This window comes from Apteryx rowi, unplaced genomic scaffold (genome assembly GCF_003343035.1).
Source record: "Apteryx rowi isolate R43461 unplaced genomic scaffold, aptRow1 scaffold_60, whole genome shotgun sequence".
NCBI lineage: Eukaryota > Metazoa > Chordata > Aves > Apterygiformes > Apterygidae > Apteryx > Apteryx rowi.
In genome coordinates this window covers 2349179-2370155 of record NW_020450872.1, presented here as the reverse complement: position 1 = coordinate 2370155, position 20977 = coordinate 2349179, and the positions used below count along the sequence as shown (strand labels likewise).

General features: G+C 37.8%; 1 protein-coding gene across 1 annotated transcript in view; it reads left to right on the top strand.

Annotated features, from left to right (window-relative positions):
* Positions 1-9085, top strand: part of CADM2 (cell adhesion molecule 2) — a 702128-nt gene extending 693043 nt beyond the window's left edge. The window contains exons 9-10 of the mRNA XM_026083401.1: positions 5976-6101; positions 7662-9085. Of these exons, the coding sequence (XP_025939186.1) occupies positions 5976-6101; positions 7662-7780 (245 nt within the window). The 3' untranslated portion in view covers positions 7781-9085. The remainder of the gene's footprint in view (positions 1-5975; positions 6102-7661) is intronic.
* Positions 9086-20977: the final 11892 nt, after the last annotated feature.

The following is a 20977-nucleotide window of genomic DNA, read 5'->3' as shown; positions in this document are numbered from 1 at the left end:
TTTTTTTTTTTTTTTTTTTTTTTTTGCCAAAGCTTATATTTTTGGGACCATCAAAAATTATATGGAACATATGGCTGAATCTGGTAAATGATTTTAGCCTGAATGCATTTTAAAATAACAAGTTTGTTCCATGAGCTGCAGAAAAAAAACCTTCCCTGTTTTTCAATGAAATTATGCCTCATGTTTGACTGACTTTTTAACTGAATTATACAAATGCTGCAGTGTGCGCTGACCCATTAGGAGACAAGAGGGAACGGAAGCAGGGAGAGTAGGGGCGTGAGGAAGGAGAGAAGTGGGAGGTGGGAAGGGTTTAGAGGTTATAAATGCCCCCAACCATGAAGAGCTTCAAAATAGATCTGTTCCTTATTAGACACCAAAGAACTCAAAGTGGAAAGAAACCTTTATTGAAAAATTGATTCTTGGGCACAGAATTTGACTCAAGCTTTTGTCTCCATTAGGGGTTTTTTGAAGGTATTCCTTCCTATATGTTCTCTGCTGCCTAAGAAGGAGCGAGCTGCTGCAGCAGCCTGTCCTTTGGGGTAGTTATAGGAAAGCAATGAACTTGAGATCTTTACTGTCACTTAAAATTAGCTGAAATTTATCAATTGTTCTTAAGTAATTAGATCAGAGCGAAAGAGCATGATCAAACAAGTCATCTCTCCTTAGGACATCAAGCTGAAATACACAGGAATTTCGATGGGAAATACCTCTAATTTAACATTATATTCCCTGGTGAACTTCACAAAACCCAAAAGAAAGAGGTGGCATCCCTGTCCTTTACTTGCTTACCTTTTTTTGTGTATGTATTTTACAAGTCTTCTGGCTAAGGCACTTAAATATAATGCATGTTCAGATGTCTCATGATTTGTGATTCCTTGCTAGATTTTCCCCAGAAATCTTCACTAACTTAGTCCACTCATTCTTGCTCTGTCCTTATCTGCAAAAAATTAACAGCTTGTCAAATATGATAGAGGAACTTTTTTTGTGCTGTTTGGGTTCCCCTATCTGCAAATACACATTGCTTTACTGATGTTGTTTTGAGCCAGGCCCTTGAACAACTGCCTTAGCAAAACTGCCAAGCAGGGGCAAACTGCACTGCGGAGTGATAACAAGCCCATGAAGACGGGGATAAAAGGCAGGAATCACTTGAAGTTTTCCTGCCACATGGATTGTAACATGGAGCCATTCCCCAGGATCCCTTGCTGGAACGGTTCCACTTTGCCGAAGGAATGGATTATTCCTGGAGTCAACAAAAGTGATTYGGCTGGTGGTTTCAGCACTTGTCTGAGAGATGGGACATCTCTATTCTTTTCACAGCCTTAAAGAACAGTCATTTCTGAATAATAGTTTTGTTTCACCTATTTTGTGAGTGTTGTTTAAATCCATTTGCAAATTAGGACCTTAATTTCAATTTTTTTTCTTTTAGTAAAAATGCTCAAAACAAATTACTTTGAATTCCTCAAATCTGGATACATCTTATACTCAAAGTGTGTGGGGGATCTTGGGAAACTGCGTAGACAAAGATATTTGCATGAGAAGCGGTAGAGTAGGCGTAGCGGAAGATCACGYGGTGTGACGCGCAGACTAGGGGTGGGAACGAAATGCAACTGTATGTAAGCTTGAGCGCAGCTCACAATAAAACGCCATTTTAGCATCTCTCACATTGAGGTCTGTGCTTTGTGGCCCTGCAGCGGGAAGCTGCAGTGCTCCCCTGGTGGCGCCATGGGACCGAGCCAGAGCGCGGCAACAAAAGTGATATTTTTTAAAACTTTTTTACTTCAGCACCTGAGCCAAAAATACACATTAAGAAAGTTTTACAATTTCTGTCGTAATGAAGAGGGGACTACTTGACTATATTCCCTAAAATATGCCACCATTTCAGCATTCACAAATGTGCTTGTTCTACCACTGCTTATCTTTTGGGTTACCTGACCCTTTTGCACAGCCTGCTTAGTGAAGTCAGCTATGCTCGAATAAGAAGGAAACTTATGCAGAAAAAAAATGGAATTAGATGAATAATTAACATATATTTTATGCCGACAAATGGAAAACTGTTCAGAAATTTCTATGCTCAATTAATGTGTGAATTCTCATAAAAATATTCTGCATTCTAAAAGTTTGTCATCAGGTCAGAAATTGCACATATGTACTTATTTATAGATCTAAGGTTTGTTTGATACATATCACTTCTTAATGAATGATCCAGTTTTCTCCTCTTAGTCATTTTATGCATGTTATCTTTGTAAGTACATGAACAAACAATAATGGGGGCAAATCCCAGAAGCTGAAAATGGATGCAACTTCACAGCATCAGCAATCAGTATTCTAAAGAGACTTCCTAAATTTAGGACAAAAACACACAAAAAAAATAATTTTGAGCTTTTGTATCATTATCTGGCTATAAGATTTCCTTAGTCCCATCAAAGAGTAAAATAAAACAAACAAAAGGAACTGATCTTTGAATATCTGATGACAAAATTTGAATTTCAGTCTCTTAGACCATGATGACTGTAGCTGCCTGTACTCATGGACTAAAAACAATCCATATTTTAAAAGGGAACAGACCAATTAAAATCTTTCTGAAAACAGCTGGTATATAAGTGCTTATGGTACAATTGAATATTTAAAATTTCATTCATTGCATGTATATGTGTGTGTGGATGAGATTTATCTGGGAAATCTCCTGAAGCTTATAATGGGAATCTAAAAATAATCTTAATACTGTTGCATTATTTGGAAAGCAAATTGTGGGTCATTTAGCCAAATATACACTTTAACAGTTTTACCAGCTTTAATGGGAGTTGGTAATACAGATGCCAAGAATACTTGAATAAATATATATGTCCACTACTCTATAGTTGCCTAAAATACAAAATGTTATGGTCACCAGACCTTTTATTTCTATCCTTCAGATGCTGTTGAGGCACATTTTGACACAGTAGTTACTTGTAAGCTGATAGATAGCCACAGACCTGTAATTCTCTCCTGGGGCTCAGGTCATTTCATGAATGGCAAAAGTATAGTGCATTACTCTGTATGTATAATGTAAAGCTTATTTATATTTAATGTTAGCATTATTTTTTAATGAGAAGAATGAGCACTTTTCCATTCATAATATTGTTTATGCTGTGCAGATTGTCATTTTGAGATGAAAGTGTTCATGTTTCCCAAGAAAATGTTGGTCACTTTTGAGGATCTTTCTTTATTTCCTTCCCTTCCTTCCTTTCCTTTACTCCTTAACAGATAAGTAGTTCGGTGGTGATATAGTGGAAATAAGTCATATACAAGTTTATTCTTGGACAAATTTGACTATTAACAATTATCAATATAATCTTGCTTTGATACCAAGGTTAAGAGATTTTACCATCAATACAATATTATTTTTGCATTCGATGAATGGCTAAAATTAATTTTAAGGTCAAGAATTTCAACCTATAGAAACAGTAAAAATCTCATTAATCCACACTAGTTTGTGGGAACCATATATATAGGTCACTTTGGRTAGTCCGTTGCATCAGGTATCTCAGAGGAGGAGTGAGGAGCTATGTATAAGGAAGAACCTGAAGATAAAAGGACGGAGACATATTCATCTCTCAGTGTATTGTGAGGATTTTTATCTGTAATGTTTATTAAAGCTCACAGAGGAGGTATGTGTAAATCTGGGTATTGAGCTAAAAATACACACTGCATTCAGCTTTCCAAAAAAATGCCTCTTGATAAAGAGCTCTGCTAACCCTTAGAAGTTAGACTTTGGATTATACTCTCCAGGAAGAAGGATATTGACCTGTATAATATCCCCTTTTATTCTTTTATTTTACTTCCAGTATTTTAGCAGGAATTACTTTTTAGTGAGAAAATGTGTTCGTGCTGCTCCTGGCCTGGTGTTGGGGCAGAGCATCTCCTGCAGGTCACAGCCCTGGGCACCTTGCTGCTCTAGTGCCCAAACTGGTTCTGCCTTTTTGCTGCAGGGAGCAGGTTTACAGCAACTTTGTTACAGGCACCACAGAAGGAGGAATTTGCTAGATGCGTCAAGCAGGCTGACAAACCTTTCACAAATCCTACAGCAGCTGTCACCTTCCATTTTCACAAGCGAGCGGTCACCTCCCTGTTACTTCCCTTGGAAACTAGAGCCTCTGCAAGACTCAGGGAAGGATGGCTGCACGCTCCACGCTGCTTTGGGGGGACAAGTTTTCAGCCCTCTTTCTTTTCCCCTCAAGGCTACCGCCGCGCAGAGCTCAGGGTTATTTTTAATCACCAAAAGGGAGCTGATACCCTCTTGGACCAATTCTCCATCCACAGCTTAGTGCCACTGATGGTTGCACCATGCCAGGGGGTTCATGGAGACGGAGGAGGAGACAGGCACAGCTGACTTTATAAGGTGTTTCAAGCTCTTTTGAGGCCACTAACTACTGTTTGTCATCATGTCCACAGAAGTGCTGTGGCCAAATTCCCCAGCATCCTTTTAGCAGCCAGAAGAGAAACAGCTGGGAGCACTGAAAGCCAGAAATGAGTGAAGAAGCCATGCCTCGTGGATTCGGTTTCTGTTAGGAGCAGATCTCTATCTGCAACAGTGGGCCATGTGGCTCCCTGCTCCAGCAAATCTGGAAATCTAGTTTCAGTATGCTTAACAGTTTGCAAAAGAATGGGGAAAASAGGATACTTTTATTTAATCTGTATAATGGTTCTATAAATGATTCTACTTTATCTATATATTTGTGTATGTAGATATATCTATATAACTTACCTAAATAGTATACAGTGATCTGGTCAGCAAAGAAGCATGAAATCATGGGATCATAGGATCACACTTTCTAGCCATTATCAGAAGCCCTTTAATCATCTTTATGGACTTAGCCTCTTTTCTGTGTAAATATTTTTCCTATCTTTCTCTTTGCAAAGCAAAGAAGTTATTTGCAGGCTATTTGTAAAATATAAACAACTCCTACAAGGGAAGTGCCCTTGAAGCAGTATGTGTAGACTGATTGCTACATAGAGAACATGCTAATAGCATCTTGAGAGAATTACTATTACTTTGTAGCAGAGGCATTTTCATCAAAAAAGACGAGAAATCTTACCGTGATCCTTAGATTGATTTTTTTCCTTTTGAATATTTCAGATGAGTCAACAGTCAGTGGTGGCTGGTTCATTGTTCAAAAGCTCCAAGGAATTACTCACGCCTAAGTAGTGTCATTTCCCATGATTGCCTCTTGGGAACTTTTGTAAAGCACCAGACAACAGAAAAGACAAATGACCAGCACAGAAAGCTTAAATCTGACAGTAGTCCTAACGCTCAGCACAGTTAGTAAAATGACAAGTAAAACATTGTTACATCTATTACAGCTTGCTCACTTTGGGTTAATCAGGTATCCTTAGGAAATTCACAAGCTAAAACTTGAGACTGAATGATGATCTTTTAGGTTGCCTGATACCTTTATCTGACCAAATTCATGCAGACTCAGCCATCTGCAGAGGAACTTGGCAAGGCTGCACTTTATCTGCCTTTTTTATTTCTGGTGCAATAGGATAGGAAAGAGAGGAAGAGAATGTATAAGGGTTCCCTACTGAGAATCAGTTCTATAAATTATGTATTATGCAGAAACTATTCTGCTGATGCTATCTGATCCCCAATTCTCAGTTCCTTGTTTTTGCTTCTATAAATAGCTATGGACAGGTTTTCAGTTGTAAAATGACGAGGGCAAAACCAGAAACCTTTCCCATTTAATAACCTCTGCCAAGGAAGAATAAGGTAATATTTTTCATAACTGTGATGTCCTCAGGGCTTTAACAATCTGGGAATACAAGCAGCGCTATGTTGTTGATAAGATACTGGTAGCAAAAGTGGGAATAGCCATGCTGAATATTAAAAATGAAAATGCCCTATTTTCAGGATGATCAGTATAAAACTTGGTATTGTGAATTTTCTTGTCTATTTTTGTCTGTGTAGGACCACTTCCGTTTTTTGTTTCTCCCTCTAGATCCTAATGCTTTGGSTGGAAAGACCGGACCTGACCACGCTCTTATAGGAGGAATAGTGGCTGTAGTTGTCTTTGTAACGCTATGTTCTATAATTCTGCTTGGTCGATACCTGGCAAGACATAAAGGTAGGATAGATTTAGTGGAAGCTCACTCACTTTTGGAAGCAAGGCATGATTTCATGTGGGAGTGCATTTCCCTTTCACCTTTCCTCATCTGCTAAATAATTTGGACAGCACAGCTCAGTTCACAATCTGGTTGTGAGTGAAGTCCCTGATTTTTTCCCAGTTTTACAGTGGACTAAGGCAAAGGATATCTAGTTACATGCCCATGGTCATCTAATGAGTCAGTGATTTAAAGAGACTGAAAGGGTTCTAGCCCTTCGCTTTCTATTTAATCACTTCATTACATGACCTCGTAATTTTAACCAGTAAATCAACTCAGGAGACTTGAGTAAACAATTGAGTAAACAAGACATTTCATTGTCATAAATTGTGCTAATACTTTCAATATGCATTTAAAAGATAATATTAAATATTGATGGTGGGTTTTCAGATCAGGGTCACTTTTACTAATGATTCCACTGGAATAAGGATTTAATTGATGGGTCAAGTTTTATCCTTATTCAGAGGTTTCACCTTAGGAATTCTACTCCCTTCATTTTGAATCCTCTCCACCATTAGAGATAACAGGGGTGAAGTGACACTGACTGACTAAGCCTCTGTATGATCCTATTTTGACCTAGTTAATTCCAAAATAATTTCCAGAAATTTAACCTCTGAGTGGCTTACAGACCAATTGTTAAATCTTGGTTGATTCCCCACCCCCACTCCCAAAAAAGTGAAGTGAGGATTCTTGTTGGTATTAACTCATTGAATCTCATTTTCGATAGGATAATCTTATGGCTAGCAGACAGAAGCTGATAAACATATCTTTTTAATTTGAGTAGGACTGTGTGAGGAAGAAAACAATTTTTTAATGAACCAATGAAAATGTGTCTCTTTTGCTTTGCTTTTCTTCCTGAATGATAACATGTGCATCTTATGCCAACACAAATAATGCTGTAACAAAGTAAAAATTGGCTGTTGTACACAGTTCTTTTTATTCATATCCTGAACTTACATAACTTAGACACATAAAAAGTGTCTGTGATAGTGTATCATGAGTGGGTTCAGTTAATGAAGCTATCTCTATCTTGTAATTCTTGGAAATGGCTATGATACAATTCTGTGAAATTAAAGTATGGATAAGATCGTGAAAAATAGAAATACAAAAAAAATAGTGTTTTTTTTTAAATACACTTTTAATGAAAATCTAAATCTTCAAAGTTGGTTTGTTTTTATGGCTAGCTATACCATGAAATATCCAAAACTTTATCACTTATTATATAATTGCATGTTACAGCATTTAGATAGAGTGGATTTTTCTCATGRTATTTCCTTCATTTATCATGGATATATGTGAATCTGTGTGATGTGATAATATGCATTATCAGTTTTAATACCATAAATATTTCTTAACCTAATTAGAAAGTTGTGTATACTGCTATCATTCATACTAAAACTTTTTAAAATTATATGTTACTCCATTCATGAAGCAATTAGAGCACTGTTGGAAATATACTTTATACAATACAATGTAAAGCCAAAAAAATCTAATTTTTTTTCCTGTTGTACTGCTTCCTATAGGAACATATTTAACAAATGAAGCAAAAGGAGCTGAAGATGCACCTGATGCCGACACAGCCATTATCAATGCAGAAGGCAGCCAAGTCAATGCAGAGGAGAAAAAAGAGTATTTCATTTAGATGCAGAGCTAGAATCTTGGAGTTTTACTTATCAGGCTGACTGCTGGAGAAAACTGGCTATCATTTTTCAGAATTCATTTCTGCCATCTTCTGCTATCTTTATTAACTCGCATACCTGCTATAAGTAGCCAGTTTATGCCAACAATCAGCTGTTGACAATATCATTCTATAATTACAGTATCACACATAAAGCAGGACATTTCTTATTGCCTAAATTCATATCCACTGCTCTCTTAACATACAGTGCTTGAATATACAGCCTTAACAATGTTAATCATCATCGTAATCCGAGTTTTCTACATTTTTAAATGTTATGCAGCTTTCTTCCTCTCCAGTTTTCTTTTATCATGGTCCTATCAGTATGTCATAGAGTATTCATAACAACTACTATTAGGTAAGGACTTAATTTACTTACATAAAAAGATAAGTCTAAGATTAGAGGTTTATAAAGAATGTTTTATACATGTCTATAATTCAAAAAGCAACTTGTTTTTGAGACATGTGCCCTAGGAAACACAAACTGAAAGCTTTTTAGTATAGTTTCTTGTGTGCTTGGGTTTGGTGGAAAAGAAGTATCAGTCCACTGTTTTTTTTTTTTTTTTGCTTTGTTTTGCTTTGTTTTGCTATGTTTTAAATGGTACCTTGACAACAGTGCCATGTTTCAGTGGTAAAAACATCATACTGAATAGCTATACAGATTCCGCAAAGTTAGATAGTAGTGCTTCATTTGAAAGAAATTTGTCCTGCCCTGTATTGCTTTTTTGGGATCACAAACATTAGAGGTCTTTTTGAGTAATTTCTGTTTTTATAATTTATTTACTTCACACGGACTCACCTGTCTACTCAAATTTGAAGTGTTCATGGGGCACAACTGCAAGGCATTTTAGTATCTGTATATAGTGCATATAATAAATTCAATTAAACATTATTTGATACATATTTAACTTTTTTGGCAGTAGCTAAGTCAGTCACAAGTCAGCATTTTCTAATGTCCATTATATCCCTTTAGATATGACCCAATATTCTGAGTAGATAACATGTATTAGTATTTTTTTTGTCTGTATGTCCTAGCACTGTTCGGCAGCAAACTTTTCTAGTTCTTGTTAATTTTTTCTTTGTTATACAATGGAAGCACAATGTTATATGGAAAGGTAGTTTTAAGCTAACAACCAGTGCACAGCCTCAGGTTTTAAATTACAACCACATTTGATTACTATCCTTAAAAAATATTGTTAAGTTGCTAAAATTCTCAATTTTTAATTTGGCAGTTCCAGAGCTGCTTCTCTATGTTGGTTTGCCAAAAAAAAGGAAAAAAAGAGAAAAAAAGAGAAGTGTTAAAACAAAAGATATATGTTTTGTGTATACAGTAAATGGACTAACTCTTTATATTAAATTCCTGTCTATGCATTTTGTGAGGTACAAACTTATGTCACCGTGAACAATAGAGAATTTCTGCCATGCTTTTAGCTCCACAGTGAAAGTCTCTGTTTGGATTATATCTGAAATTTTTTGTGTAATTGACAGCTGAAAAGTCACATGCTCTTAAATACGACATCAAAACACTGTAAGCCCACTGGCTTACTTCTTCCAATGAAATAAAGAAGTTGCCATATCAGCTTTTGGTAAGGATTCTRCACTGGAGGATGCAAATTTGTCTAGATGGAGTTTGCCTCCTCCTAAGTTTTGCACCTTTGACAAAAGAGTATTTCTCTATGGTTGCTCTACTTGTGAGGCCTAAAAGCATGATGGTCTGCTATAAAGGACTTTCTCCTGGGATTTTATTTTTGTGTGGGGAAGGGAGAGTTTGGAATATGACATCATGTAGTATGGTAAAATGGAAGATAAAGGTGCTGTGTCAGATTATTTATCAGAAGAGTATAAACCTTCTAAGGACAATATTAGAGTATTTTAATTGTTTTTGTTGAAACATTTATCATGTTAATTTCTAAGAAAAAAGGGTGACGTCAATCAAAGCAGCACTTTTTTTCAAAATATACAGACATAAATAATATGATGTGGTTGAGTGTTAACATAATAAATCATATACAGTATGACATTTTAAAGAAATAAGTCTGCATTGATGTGATTGCATGCTTGTTTTTTGCAGTTCACTCCATACCCATCTGTGGAAAAATGCAATAATATGTTAATATAGTACGGTAGTTTGAGAGAACCAGGTAGGTGCTACTAGACACATTGAAAACTAGTATAGGTTTACAAGATATTCATGTCTTTCAAAATGTACGCTTATAAAAAGGCTGGCAAAAGAAATCATTCAGTTTAGTACCAAAAATATAGGTTCTTGTCAAAATGGCAAGTTGCATTAACTACAGTACAATACCAGATACTACAAGGTTTTATTTCAGGACCCAAGGCCCAATTCAACTAAGCATTTGAGCACATGCTTAGCTTCAGGTGTGAGAGAAGTTCCATGGAACAGTAAGGCACTATTCATATGCTTAAAAATAAGTGCTTCCCTGGACCGGGGTCTTACTTGTTCAAGTGGAACTCCTCACCAGCGTGTTTTGGGGCCTTCTTTTCACTCCTCCTAACTCCAGCTTGCTTGAATAGTAGGGCTGCTACTTGAGCCATTGCCCCACAAGGTCAAGTAGGACCTTCAAAAGCAGGATCACCCTTAGGGGTAACCATTTCAAACCATTTTCTCCCGTGGCCTAAGAGCAGTGTTGAAACTTGCAAAAGCAGATGTAAGTTGGACTGTTAAACTAGATGATTATTTCATTGGTTTCAATTAAACCAAAACTTTTCACGTGTGCTCATTTTTAATGCAGTTGATCTTCCATGAGCTTGCACCTTGTGATGTCACTCACATCTGTGCAAGGTAGGTGTAAAAACACCACAACAAGCCTTCACAAATGGCGAATTCTAACTAGGTTGCACTTTACAGGCCTATCTAGTCCTCACAGGTTTAAATTACTACACTAGGTGTAAAGAGGCATCCATTTTTTTTGTAAGCAGGACCATGACTCAAAGCTAATGATACTCAGTAGGCAAAAAAACAGTTGTCTGTTTCCTTTACCCAAGATCCCATTCTGAAATACTGAGTTCATTACCATTTCAAGAAATCCAGCGAATGTGTAAAATGGAGGCGCTGAATGGGAACTGTGTTAGTTAAAATGTTTGTGACATCCTTTCCCACATGCACATGCAGAGTAGTTTTCTCAAGACAAGGTAGCTAATTTCTGCCAGTGTACTGTTTACAGTGTCGATTGCTGATTATTTTTAAACTTTTAGATGTAGAATGATTTTTTTATGCTTCAAGAACATTCTCATGATTTAAACAAGAAAGAGGTGCATCAGAAGACAAGGGATGCATCCTCCCACTCTTTTAGTGACAAATCAAGAAACAGTTTAAGGAACCTGATGTTTAACTTGAGGCTCAGAGTTTAAGCTAGAACACTTCAAAAAGTTTTCACATTACTTAAGGATGGTTTGCCTTGCACTGAGACTCCCTCTATAAAGGAATACATGAAGAAAACCAATTTTTCTAAGTAAGACATGAAAGTTAACATCTTGTGTATTTTCATTATAGTATTATATATATATATATAAAAAAAACTATTTCAATGAAAAGAAAGGACAGAATCATCTGTAATTATGTAATTCATGATTGTAACAGCACTGAAGTTAACATGTACACATATGTACAGTAGCTATTTCAACCGTTACAGTGTAGTTACATGTACTTCCCTGTAACATAGCGGTTATAGTGTAATTTAGTGCCACTTATTGTAAAGTGTTACCAAAAGGATAATGGAGTTCTTACCTTTACAATTCCATTCAAATTAAAGGTAAGTTTATTAAATTAGCACCGTAAATCTGATATTCCATTTCTTGATTAAGGAGGTGATGTAAAACTTCATGTTCACACTGCAGCTTTCCCCACCGCTTATCCAGACTCCTCCAAGTGTCCAATCTCTACACTCCTAGGAACTGGTAATCTGTGATGAACATACCAAAAATCCAGCTGCTTCAACTCGAATTGAATAAGCTGTCTAATGGAGAAAAACAAAACAAAAAATATACGAGTAATGCTTTTTATTAAGTGGCACAAAGTACACACTAAAAACTATGCAAAAATATAGGTAAATACAGTGTACTTACATGTAAGTATCTTGTACTTGCTGTGTATGGATATTGGACAACCATGTAATTATAATATGCATTTTGATTTTTTCAAGAAGGGGATGACCCCTGACAGTCACAAGGAATAACTGGAAGGTACATTTACATGCAGTGGGTATCCTAATGCAATATGTGTAATTCCTTTACTTGCAATGATAACTAATTTATAAAAATGCTTATACCACTCCTCATTCTTGCTAGCTTTGCTTTCCCTCTCTTTGGGGCCCATTAAATACCACTGAAACACCTTTAGGCAAAGACACTGGTTCTGCTAATGGCTTTGCTGCCAGCATTCTGTGCATCTGGCAACACTGTTCAGTATTATATTTCTGGCTCAATAGCACGTTTCCTCTTTTTTCTGTCCTCCAGTAAGCCTAGTATATTAAGATGCTGAAATATACTGCCATATGCCCCGATATTTTTAGCGTGAACAACAGAGAAAGCGAGAGAACTGCATTCTCCTGACCCCTATTTTGCTGAATCACCTCACCTGGAATTTCCACTACTTGCACAATAATGCCAGGTAATCTTAAATTGTAAGTACAAAATGCTTCCATCAAAGTACAGAGGATGCCTTTAATGATAAAGTTAACTTTTTGTAAATGTGAAGGTTTTGTATTACTGATCTTTTCACTTCTTGCTACTTTTCCATCTTACTCTTCCAGAAGGAATGCACTGAAAGATAACATAGAATAGCAAAAGAAGAGAAGGAATATGATTAACTGGAATATTGTAAGCCTTTTTGTTGTTGCCGTTGCTATAACCTTCCTTTGTGCCCTATGAGTAACAGGCAAATAGATGTATTTAGTAGTTGACATTAGCATCATTCCACAATGTACTATTCCTACGGTATGACATCTACCTCTTAGTCTAAATACTAGCTATGAGATGTTTATATACATTTTAAATTACTATTGAGTCTTTGATGTAGTCTTGAAATTGGTTCACTGTATTATTTTTTTTGTTCAAAAAAGAAAAAAAAATATTGCCTGGGTTCATAATCCTTTCCCTGTTCTTTACTAACTTTGGGATAGTTTGAGCTCATAACAGGGACACAGCCTCAGCTGGTATAAATCAGCTTCACTCTATTGCCTTAAATGTGGGCCAATTTACACTGGCTGGGGATCCATCCCAAGCAGCTGAATAATAAACAGCTGTAAATGTCAATATTTAGTCAGTACTACATAATGACATGCAATCCAACTGCAACACAATTCTTTCCAATAAAAGGCATGCAGGTTTGAAGAGCAACTTTTAAAAGCACATGCAAGCTTTTGAATTAAATATGCAATACAAATACTGTTGAGATATTCTAACATGTCTCTTACATATTTAAACATAATATTGCCCGGGCACGTTTACATTAAAAACACTCAATGCACGGGCAGAGAGGGAAGGACTATTGCAAACAAAAAGAAAACATAAAATGGATGGTGCAGCTTTTCATGTCAACAGAACAGAGTAGAAACTCCTGTCAAGAGCAAGTCTTTGTACATGACTTTTTGGCRTGGATCTGACTTAGTATCGCTAAAGGAAAATGAGAGTTGTCTACTTTGCGTTAACAGAAGCTAGCACAGTTCCTTCCTGCTGTCAATGAATCAAACCCAGCACTCTGCACTTGTTGTAACTCAGGAGGAAATAAGGGTACAAACATGGTTTAACAGCACACTTACGAATCACTCCACATTCTCAGGCTGCTCTAAGCTTTGTGCACTTCCAGCAGCCCTTGAGGGAATTCTTCCAGCATCTAGCAATCGTCTTGTTGCCAAACCATGTTCATTTTCCTTAGCAATGTTTAATGTACTCGCAACCAGATGGAAGATGGTGTAGAGCTAATACGATGACTCTACAGTAGTAGGGGATTCCTGAAGTGTGGCAGGGAGCCTTCCAGTAGCTCACTAAAAAAATTCTTCATGGTTTCTGTGTTTACTATAGATCTGCACTGCATGTTCTGTGTTTGAAGTCAGTTATTCTCTGCTGGGCTAAAAGCAGCAGTCCAACTGGAAAGGAGGTAGAAGAAAAGTCTGTCCTCCACAAGGAGCAGTCTGTGTTATTATGAAAGATTTTTTATTTCTTCTTCTTTTTTTAAGATTTCAGGTGCAAAGCTAAGCCTGTCGGGGTCAGCACTTTAGCACTTTCCCTGTGTTCAGGGTCAAGCCAGCAGTGTTTCCTGTGTGAGCTCTGATCTCACATTTCAGCACAAACTACAGATAGCCTTACCCTGCCCTTATGCATAGTGCTGAAAAACACTGAAGCTTTTTTTGCCTGAACACATTCATTTTCTTAGTCTTGCTCTACAAGGAAATCATTAAAGGATTTTCATAATAGGTTCTAAAGGAGTTTATTAAAGTAATAACTTGTAAAGCAAATAAAAGTGATGATCATTGACTATTCATGTTGATTCTGAAGAGAAGGAAAATCTTTAATTGCTGGGCTGAATTCCTTATCGCTTCCCCTTTCCCTCTTTTCCATGCATATTGATTAATATTAGTAAATACACAGTTGCACATACTGTCTTTTTTCAATGAAAGTAGATTTCCTTATACCCCTATATAGTTTCCATAGAAATATGCTAATATGACTTACAATCATCTTGCTTCTGCCTAAATAGTGAGCCAAGAGAGTGAACTCATGGATTACTGGATTCATATATGTCCTGCTTCCATAAAAGTTGGATACAATACACCTATTGATTTCAAAGGAACGAGGCTCGAGTCCTTAATGCATGTTTGAGTTGCTATTTAGTTCTTTTCCAGCAGAATTATAATGCTTTCCTTGTGCATCCTGTACTTTTAGCCTAGATATTTTATAACTACAAAAAAACTTCAGTCCAGCAGGAAGTTTCCTAGAACAAATAATAAGGCATAATTTGTGAAAGGACTATAACAACTTCATCTATTCATAGTCAGTGTAAGTGTATTCTAGGAACTGCAATGTACTCTCCTCTTACACTGGCAATTCATGGTCTTTGGAAGGATATATCTGAATGTTTCAGAAATACAACCACCAACCTGTAAACAAAATCCATGGGAATTAAACATATTGCACTGCTGATGGAGACACATTTACTTCATTTAATTTCCTCATTAGTAACTTTAAGCAGACAAAATGCATATTGTAATGTTAGGTACATGACACTTGCATGTTGCTATGCCTATATACTTACAAAGTATTCAATGTGTACTTAGTGGCGCTTAAAAAATGTCATGTACAATTCTTCTAAACATTCTTACAGGGTTCCCATTTGCACTTCATCTTTCAGAAAAGTCTTGTCAGAAAAATGTCTGATGAATATTATTGAAAAAATAAAATTTCAATTTTAGTTATCTGTTGGACATTTCTGAATTGTCTATTCATTTAATATATCTCCTGATGCTTGCCAGTTTTGCAGTGGAGTTGATTTAGACCAGTGGCTGTACCTGCAGACTGTTCACTAAGCTCATTTTGATGTTCCTAATAGAATTGTTATAATCATATCCTCTTCCTCTAAATACTACTTCTGAGATTATAAACAATTATCTAAGAAAAAAAATCCATACTATTTTACAGATAATAACTAAAAAACTTATTATTTTATTTAATGTTTATAGACTATTCACTGTGTATTGCTTTCTTTTGACTGACAAGGAGAGTAACTTTTGGATACTTTCCTCGCTGTAGGTGAAATTCATCCTTGTGAAGAGGTCAAGTACTGAAAAAGCATTTAAACCTGTGGGACTTAAATGGTGGCTTAGCCGTCTATGAAGGAGCTGGAGAATTCATGCAAGGGTTTCTGTATCACTTATCATGCTTCAACTGATGCTATAAAGGGCAAGAAAGCCGCTGGGTCAAAAGGAGAGTGAGAAATGCCATGGGGAAGAGGAAACTCTGATAGGGTTCATATTTATGAAAAAGAAACAAGTCCCAGATGCAGAGAGAGACACTGATGGAATCTGGTACCTGTTTGCAGAGGGTATCTCAGTGCATCTCTGATGACAGAGCTTTCCTGTGACCAAAACTAAGCACACATTCAACAAACATATATACCTGCTGCATTCAGCAAATTAGTTCTTGTCTTTAATATTTCTTTTCACCAAACCAAAATATTTCCCCTTAAGCAATTTATAATGTACATTTTAAATATAGGAACTATGCAAAATTCTAAGTGATCTTATAAGTCATATGTCCATGCGTTAGGGCAAAACACACTGAAAATCTACAGTGTACCTAAGGAAAATGACAGAATTCACAACTGGATTTATAATTTTCTATGTTCAAGCTGTAATTCCTTTAGCAATTTTGTCTTCACCAACCAAAAGTTTCCCAAAAGGTAACTGCACTTTGCTGTGTGCCCTTCCCTGTCTGAAAGTAGATCCTTCACAATGACTGCCCTAACCTGGTATAGCCCTTACATGTTTCTTTTTTTTTTTTTAAAAAAAAGACCCCCCCAAATCTATAAATGGCTGTAAGAGATCTCTTTTATCAGCAGCCAACAAAATGTGCCCCCCCACCCCCTTCTGTAGTATTAGAAGATAACAGTTCCTTTTCGTCTCTTATTTGCAATAGGAATGCTGTAAACGAAAACAACAATTTTTTTTTTTTTTTTTAACAGCTGTAAACCCTGCTTGTAATTTCAGTGAGTATTTGATACAGACTCTGGACCAGACCCTGTCACAATTATGGCATTTTACATGGAGGCGAATGAGAGTCTACTTACCTCTCTTAATAGTTGTCAAGCACCTATGTGAAGATATACACACTTTTTCAAGGGTAGTGTTATAGAGCAGCCCTTAGCCAAGCTCTGCTAGTAAGGGTAAGGCAAAGGTAAGTGCAATTAGTGAAATTTAGAGATAATCATCGAGTGGGGATAATGAAGATTATTCTTTGCTCAACAAAAGAGTCATACTACGTTGCCTTCTAGTTCTGCTTCAAGCACTTGGCAACATCCTGAGCCACAGGAGGGCACTTTTGATCAGCTCTGGGCTACTTACTTACCCMAGCTCTTGCTCCTGCTGAGACTGCAGCAATAGCTTCTCTGCTGCTCAGGACTAAGAGGCGAGGGCCTTATTGATTCTGCAAGCTGCATGGGGGAAAAAAGAAGGCACAGAGTGTTTTCTAGCAAGCCAGAAAGAGCCCGCTACTTTATTCTGTGACAGTTTACAGGAAATTAGCACTAATGTCAGCTGGTAAGGATAGCAACTATCCTGGCTTGGTGTGTCAGTGGGGGGTGTGCATATCCTCCAAGTTATACCAGCTGGCTTGGTGAAATAGGGAGGGGGCAGAGAGAGGAGAAAAGCTGTGCACATGCCAGAAACATGGGTGACAGGTCTGTCCCTCTAGGTGCAGGACCAAAGGGGAACGCTGCAGACTATTGCACTTCTTTTCAGTCCAGAGCTTCAATACAGCTACAAGAGATGCAAAGAAATGGAGACTGGAGTCCAACCAGGAGAGTCGCAGAACTACTGAGAAGCAAGAAACGCCTTTCAAAACACTGCTGCTAAGACCTGGCAAACAGGCAATGCTTCCTGTTTCATGGTGCTTTGAGTTGATTGGACTTATAGAGAGGTGGGAAGATATAAGATACAAAGAGGGGAAGAAGAAGAAAAAACAAATCAGAATTTGGACCTGGACAGATGAAGTTGAGTAGAAAGTACAAAGAATTAGAATGGAAAGTATACCTTTTGTAAGCACATTTTGCTCCATATCAGAGCATTAGCCAGCTCTGTCTGAGGAAAAAGAAAATATTCCWTATAATTCTGTAATTGTTTCAGTGCATTTTTACTCTTTCTGGAGCATCTAATGCCCATGGCAGAGACAAAAATGCATATACCATGATGTGATCCAGTTAAAGCACATCATTATTTTGCACTCACTAACACAGTATCAGATTAACCTCCTGAATAGCAGTGAGCAACATGACTAACAGCTGTCACATTTATTTTCTCATCCACTCTCCATGGGGGAGTGTGTGTGCAGTGAAGCATTCTGTTTCATTTATTTATTTATTTTCATATTTCCTCTATGTTTACGCTAGAAGTGTAGTTTAAAAAAAAAAAAACATTTTGTACTCGGAGAAGAAACTAATACAGTTGGTGATGGTCCCAAGTTCCTGTGAGATGTAATGCTCCAGTATTAGAAAGTTCTACCTGGAAAACACTCATTATGCTGCAGGAATAAAGTTATTGACAGTGCTCCAGACTTAAGAGCTCTAGGGAGCCTTTCAGCTACTCCTAAATCTGGCTTTTGAAGGCCTTTAAAATAAAGTGCAGGACCTTGAACTAAATTCCAGAAACTATAGGAAGCCACCGTAGACTGTGGGGAGCAGGCTGAGCTTGCTTGTTACTGAGAAAATGTGGCCAAGTTTTGCACCCCTTAGAGGTTATCATAACATGTTCTTTACAGCCAGCTATATAGCACTGCTGTAGGCCACCTGAGACGAGACATAGATGAAGAATTGCTGCCACTAGCTTCAAATGTCTTAGTTGCCTAGAGGTGGTAAAAGCGATGGTCATCGCTGCTGCTGTACAGCAGGGTAATTATACTCCTGTTAAACTACTCTTATGTTGGTTTGGGGCCTGTTTTTAGCATTCCACTGAGCAGACTGACCCATAAATGTTATTTGCCTGGATGTGATTGAGATTGGTGCCCACTTCATGCAGCTAGCACATGAATCCAGCACAGCTGACCAACTCGCCTCCTGTCTGTGTGTGGAAGCTGAATAGGATCTATGAGAGGATTAATCCCAGGGGACTGGACAGTTGGATATTGGAGGTACAGTATCCCATAACTGCCCCTGAATGCATCATGCCAGGAAAGCCTGTGTTAGCACATTCCCCTTTTACAGCAACACTTGGGTAGCACATGAAATCCTCTTGGAAAGTTATACTGTTTCATTGAGTAGAGGGAAAGAGAGTCACTATGTCATTACAGAGACTCTCAATTTTATATCATAAGCGTCTCTTCCTACTGGTGACTAAGAGAGTGTAAGAAGCCTGTTCACATTTCATATACCCCAAGTTACCAAAACAAGAATGCAGGGTCTTATTCTCATTCTGTATGAAATTAGCAGTGGGCTATAATTTTGGGTTCTCACTTTTTTTTAAGTTTTATGAGCTCATAAACACACAAACACATAGACACATGCACACACACAACTGCAAACACAATACTTATGTGATGTATTTTTCTACATCTCCTTCTTACCCCAGTAGCTGTCTCCTGCTAGCTCTACTACTTCCAAGCACATGATTTTATTTCTACCATAGTCTCTTAGAACACACCTTTCCCTTTTTCATGTTGATTTTACACTTGTACAGCTGCAACTGATGCTTTTTTGTGGTGCAGGTAAACTAACTCTAGGTTTACTCACTGGTTGGCAAAATTGCAGGAAAGGTTGTCACCAGAAAGCATATGCAGGGTTTCTAACAGACCCTAATGTATAAAAGGGGGAAGGGGAGTGTTTTTGATTTTCCCACTGTACTCAGTACAGCCAACCCTTATGCACTCAAGTGGGGAAGAGGTGTAACATCAGTCCCTGAAGCTGCTGATCGCCTCACTCAGGCTGGAAAGTTGCTGGTTGTGTCACTGCTCTCTGGCTCCGCTGCAGCTTGGCAGAGTGTGTGTGTCAGCGGGAGCACCACATCAACGTATTATTTGACCACTGAATCACATACATTTCTCTACCAGTGTCATCCTTTATTTCTTCCAGAGTGGGAGGGAAGTAGTGTGGCTAGTTACAATTCCCTTGGGGTATGAACCTAAGTTTTCATTCCGGAAATAAATCAAGATTATCCTGCTTTGTTGTGCAACAAAACCAGACAATACAGTATTTCCCAGTAATGCTCAAAGGTAACAAATACCTGTTCCTGTAAGGAACTGGGAATGGGGGGAAGAGAACTATAGAGGCTCGGTGGGTGGGGAAGGACAAGAAATTCCACAAAAGTGGGAAAAAGAAAAGTGAGGGCAGGAGGAAATGCTGCAGTGCTACCTTGCCCACCACCATGAGTCTTGCTCACGGTTAAAGAAAGGGGAAGGAGCCAAAGATTCAGATAAGACAACAAAAAGTGTTAAGGACTCAGGGAGGGAATAGAAATTTCAAAGCAAGGGCAGAGAGAGGAAAGGGCCTCTGAAAGAGAAGATGATGGCAGACTGTCATTCAGTGCTGCTGATATGCCATAAAGCCCCCCAAGCTAGGACTGAGGAGGCTTCACATCAGGTACCTGACAGAAAGGACTTGCCCTGTCACTCACACACGGCCTTCAAATGGATCAAAGGGTGCTGCTGAAAACACACACTGGAGGAAGGACTCCAAGAGAAGGCAGGCCAGCTACAGGCAATACCTTCAGCACAAAACTTGCAGGGGCAACGGTTCTTAAGCTTTGAAGTTCCTGCAGCCTGAATAGACTTTCCTCCACCTAACCAACTGGAAAATGATGAGATTGTCTATCTAAGGCATTCCCTATTCTTCTGGAGTGTAACTATGCTAGCAATCTCAAATGAAACTAGCATATTTGATATAAATATTTACTTTTGCATAATTCCCCTCCCCAGTGGTAGTGGAGACATAAGGTACTCAGCAGCAATTGCTTCAGGCCAGTGTTCTGCTTGAGTTATCACAAGAAAATGGCAAGTGCAGTCATAGCCTTTGTCACCAGCTGCCACCCCCTTTCTGGCAAGCTTGCCAAAACGAATGAGCGACAGCTACTCTCTGACACTGGCAGAGGCACTCTCACTTCTTTATTAGCTAGAAGGAGCTTTAAAAACTCTCTCTTAAATTCATACTGAAAGCAGATAAACCTTGGTGCACTGTTAATATGCTCAGAGACTAAACTTGGAAATGTCTCAACTTCTTATACACCTCAGGCAGGAGCTTCCTTGCCAAAAATGATCGCCTTTATAACAAGGAAATGAAATTTGTTACAATTAACCAAAAGAAAGAAGTGAAGATCAGTGTAAGAATGTCATGATCCATGGAGGTCATTGTAGAAGTCATGAAATTCTCTTGTGAATGGACATGAAGTATTCTGTAAAAATTACAATCTTTACATATGAAGATAATGGAAAGCCCTTACTGCT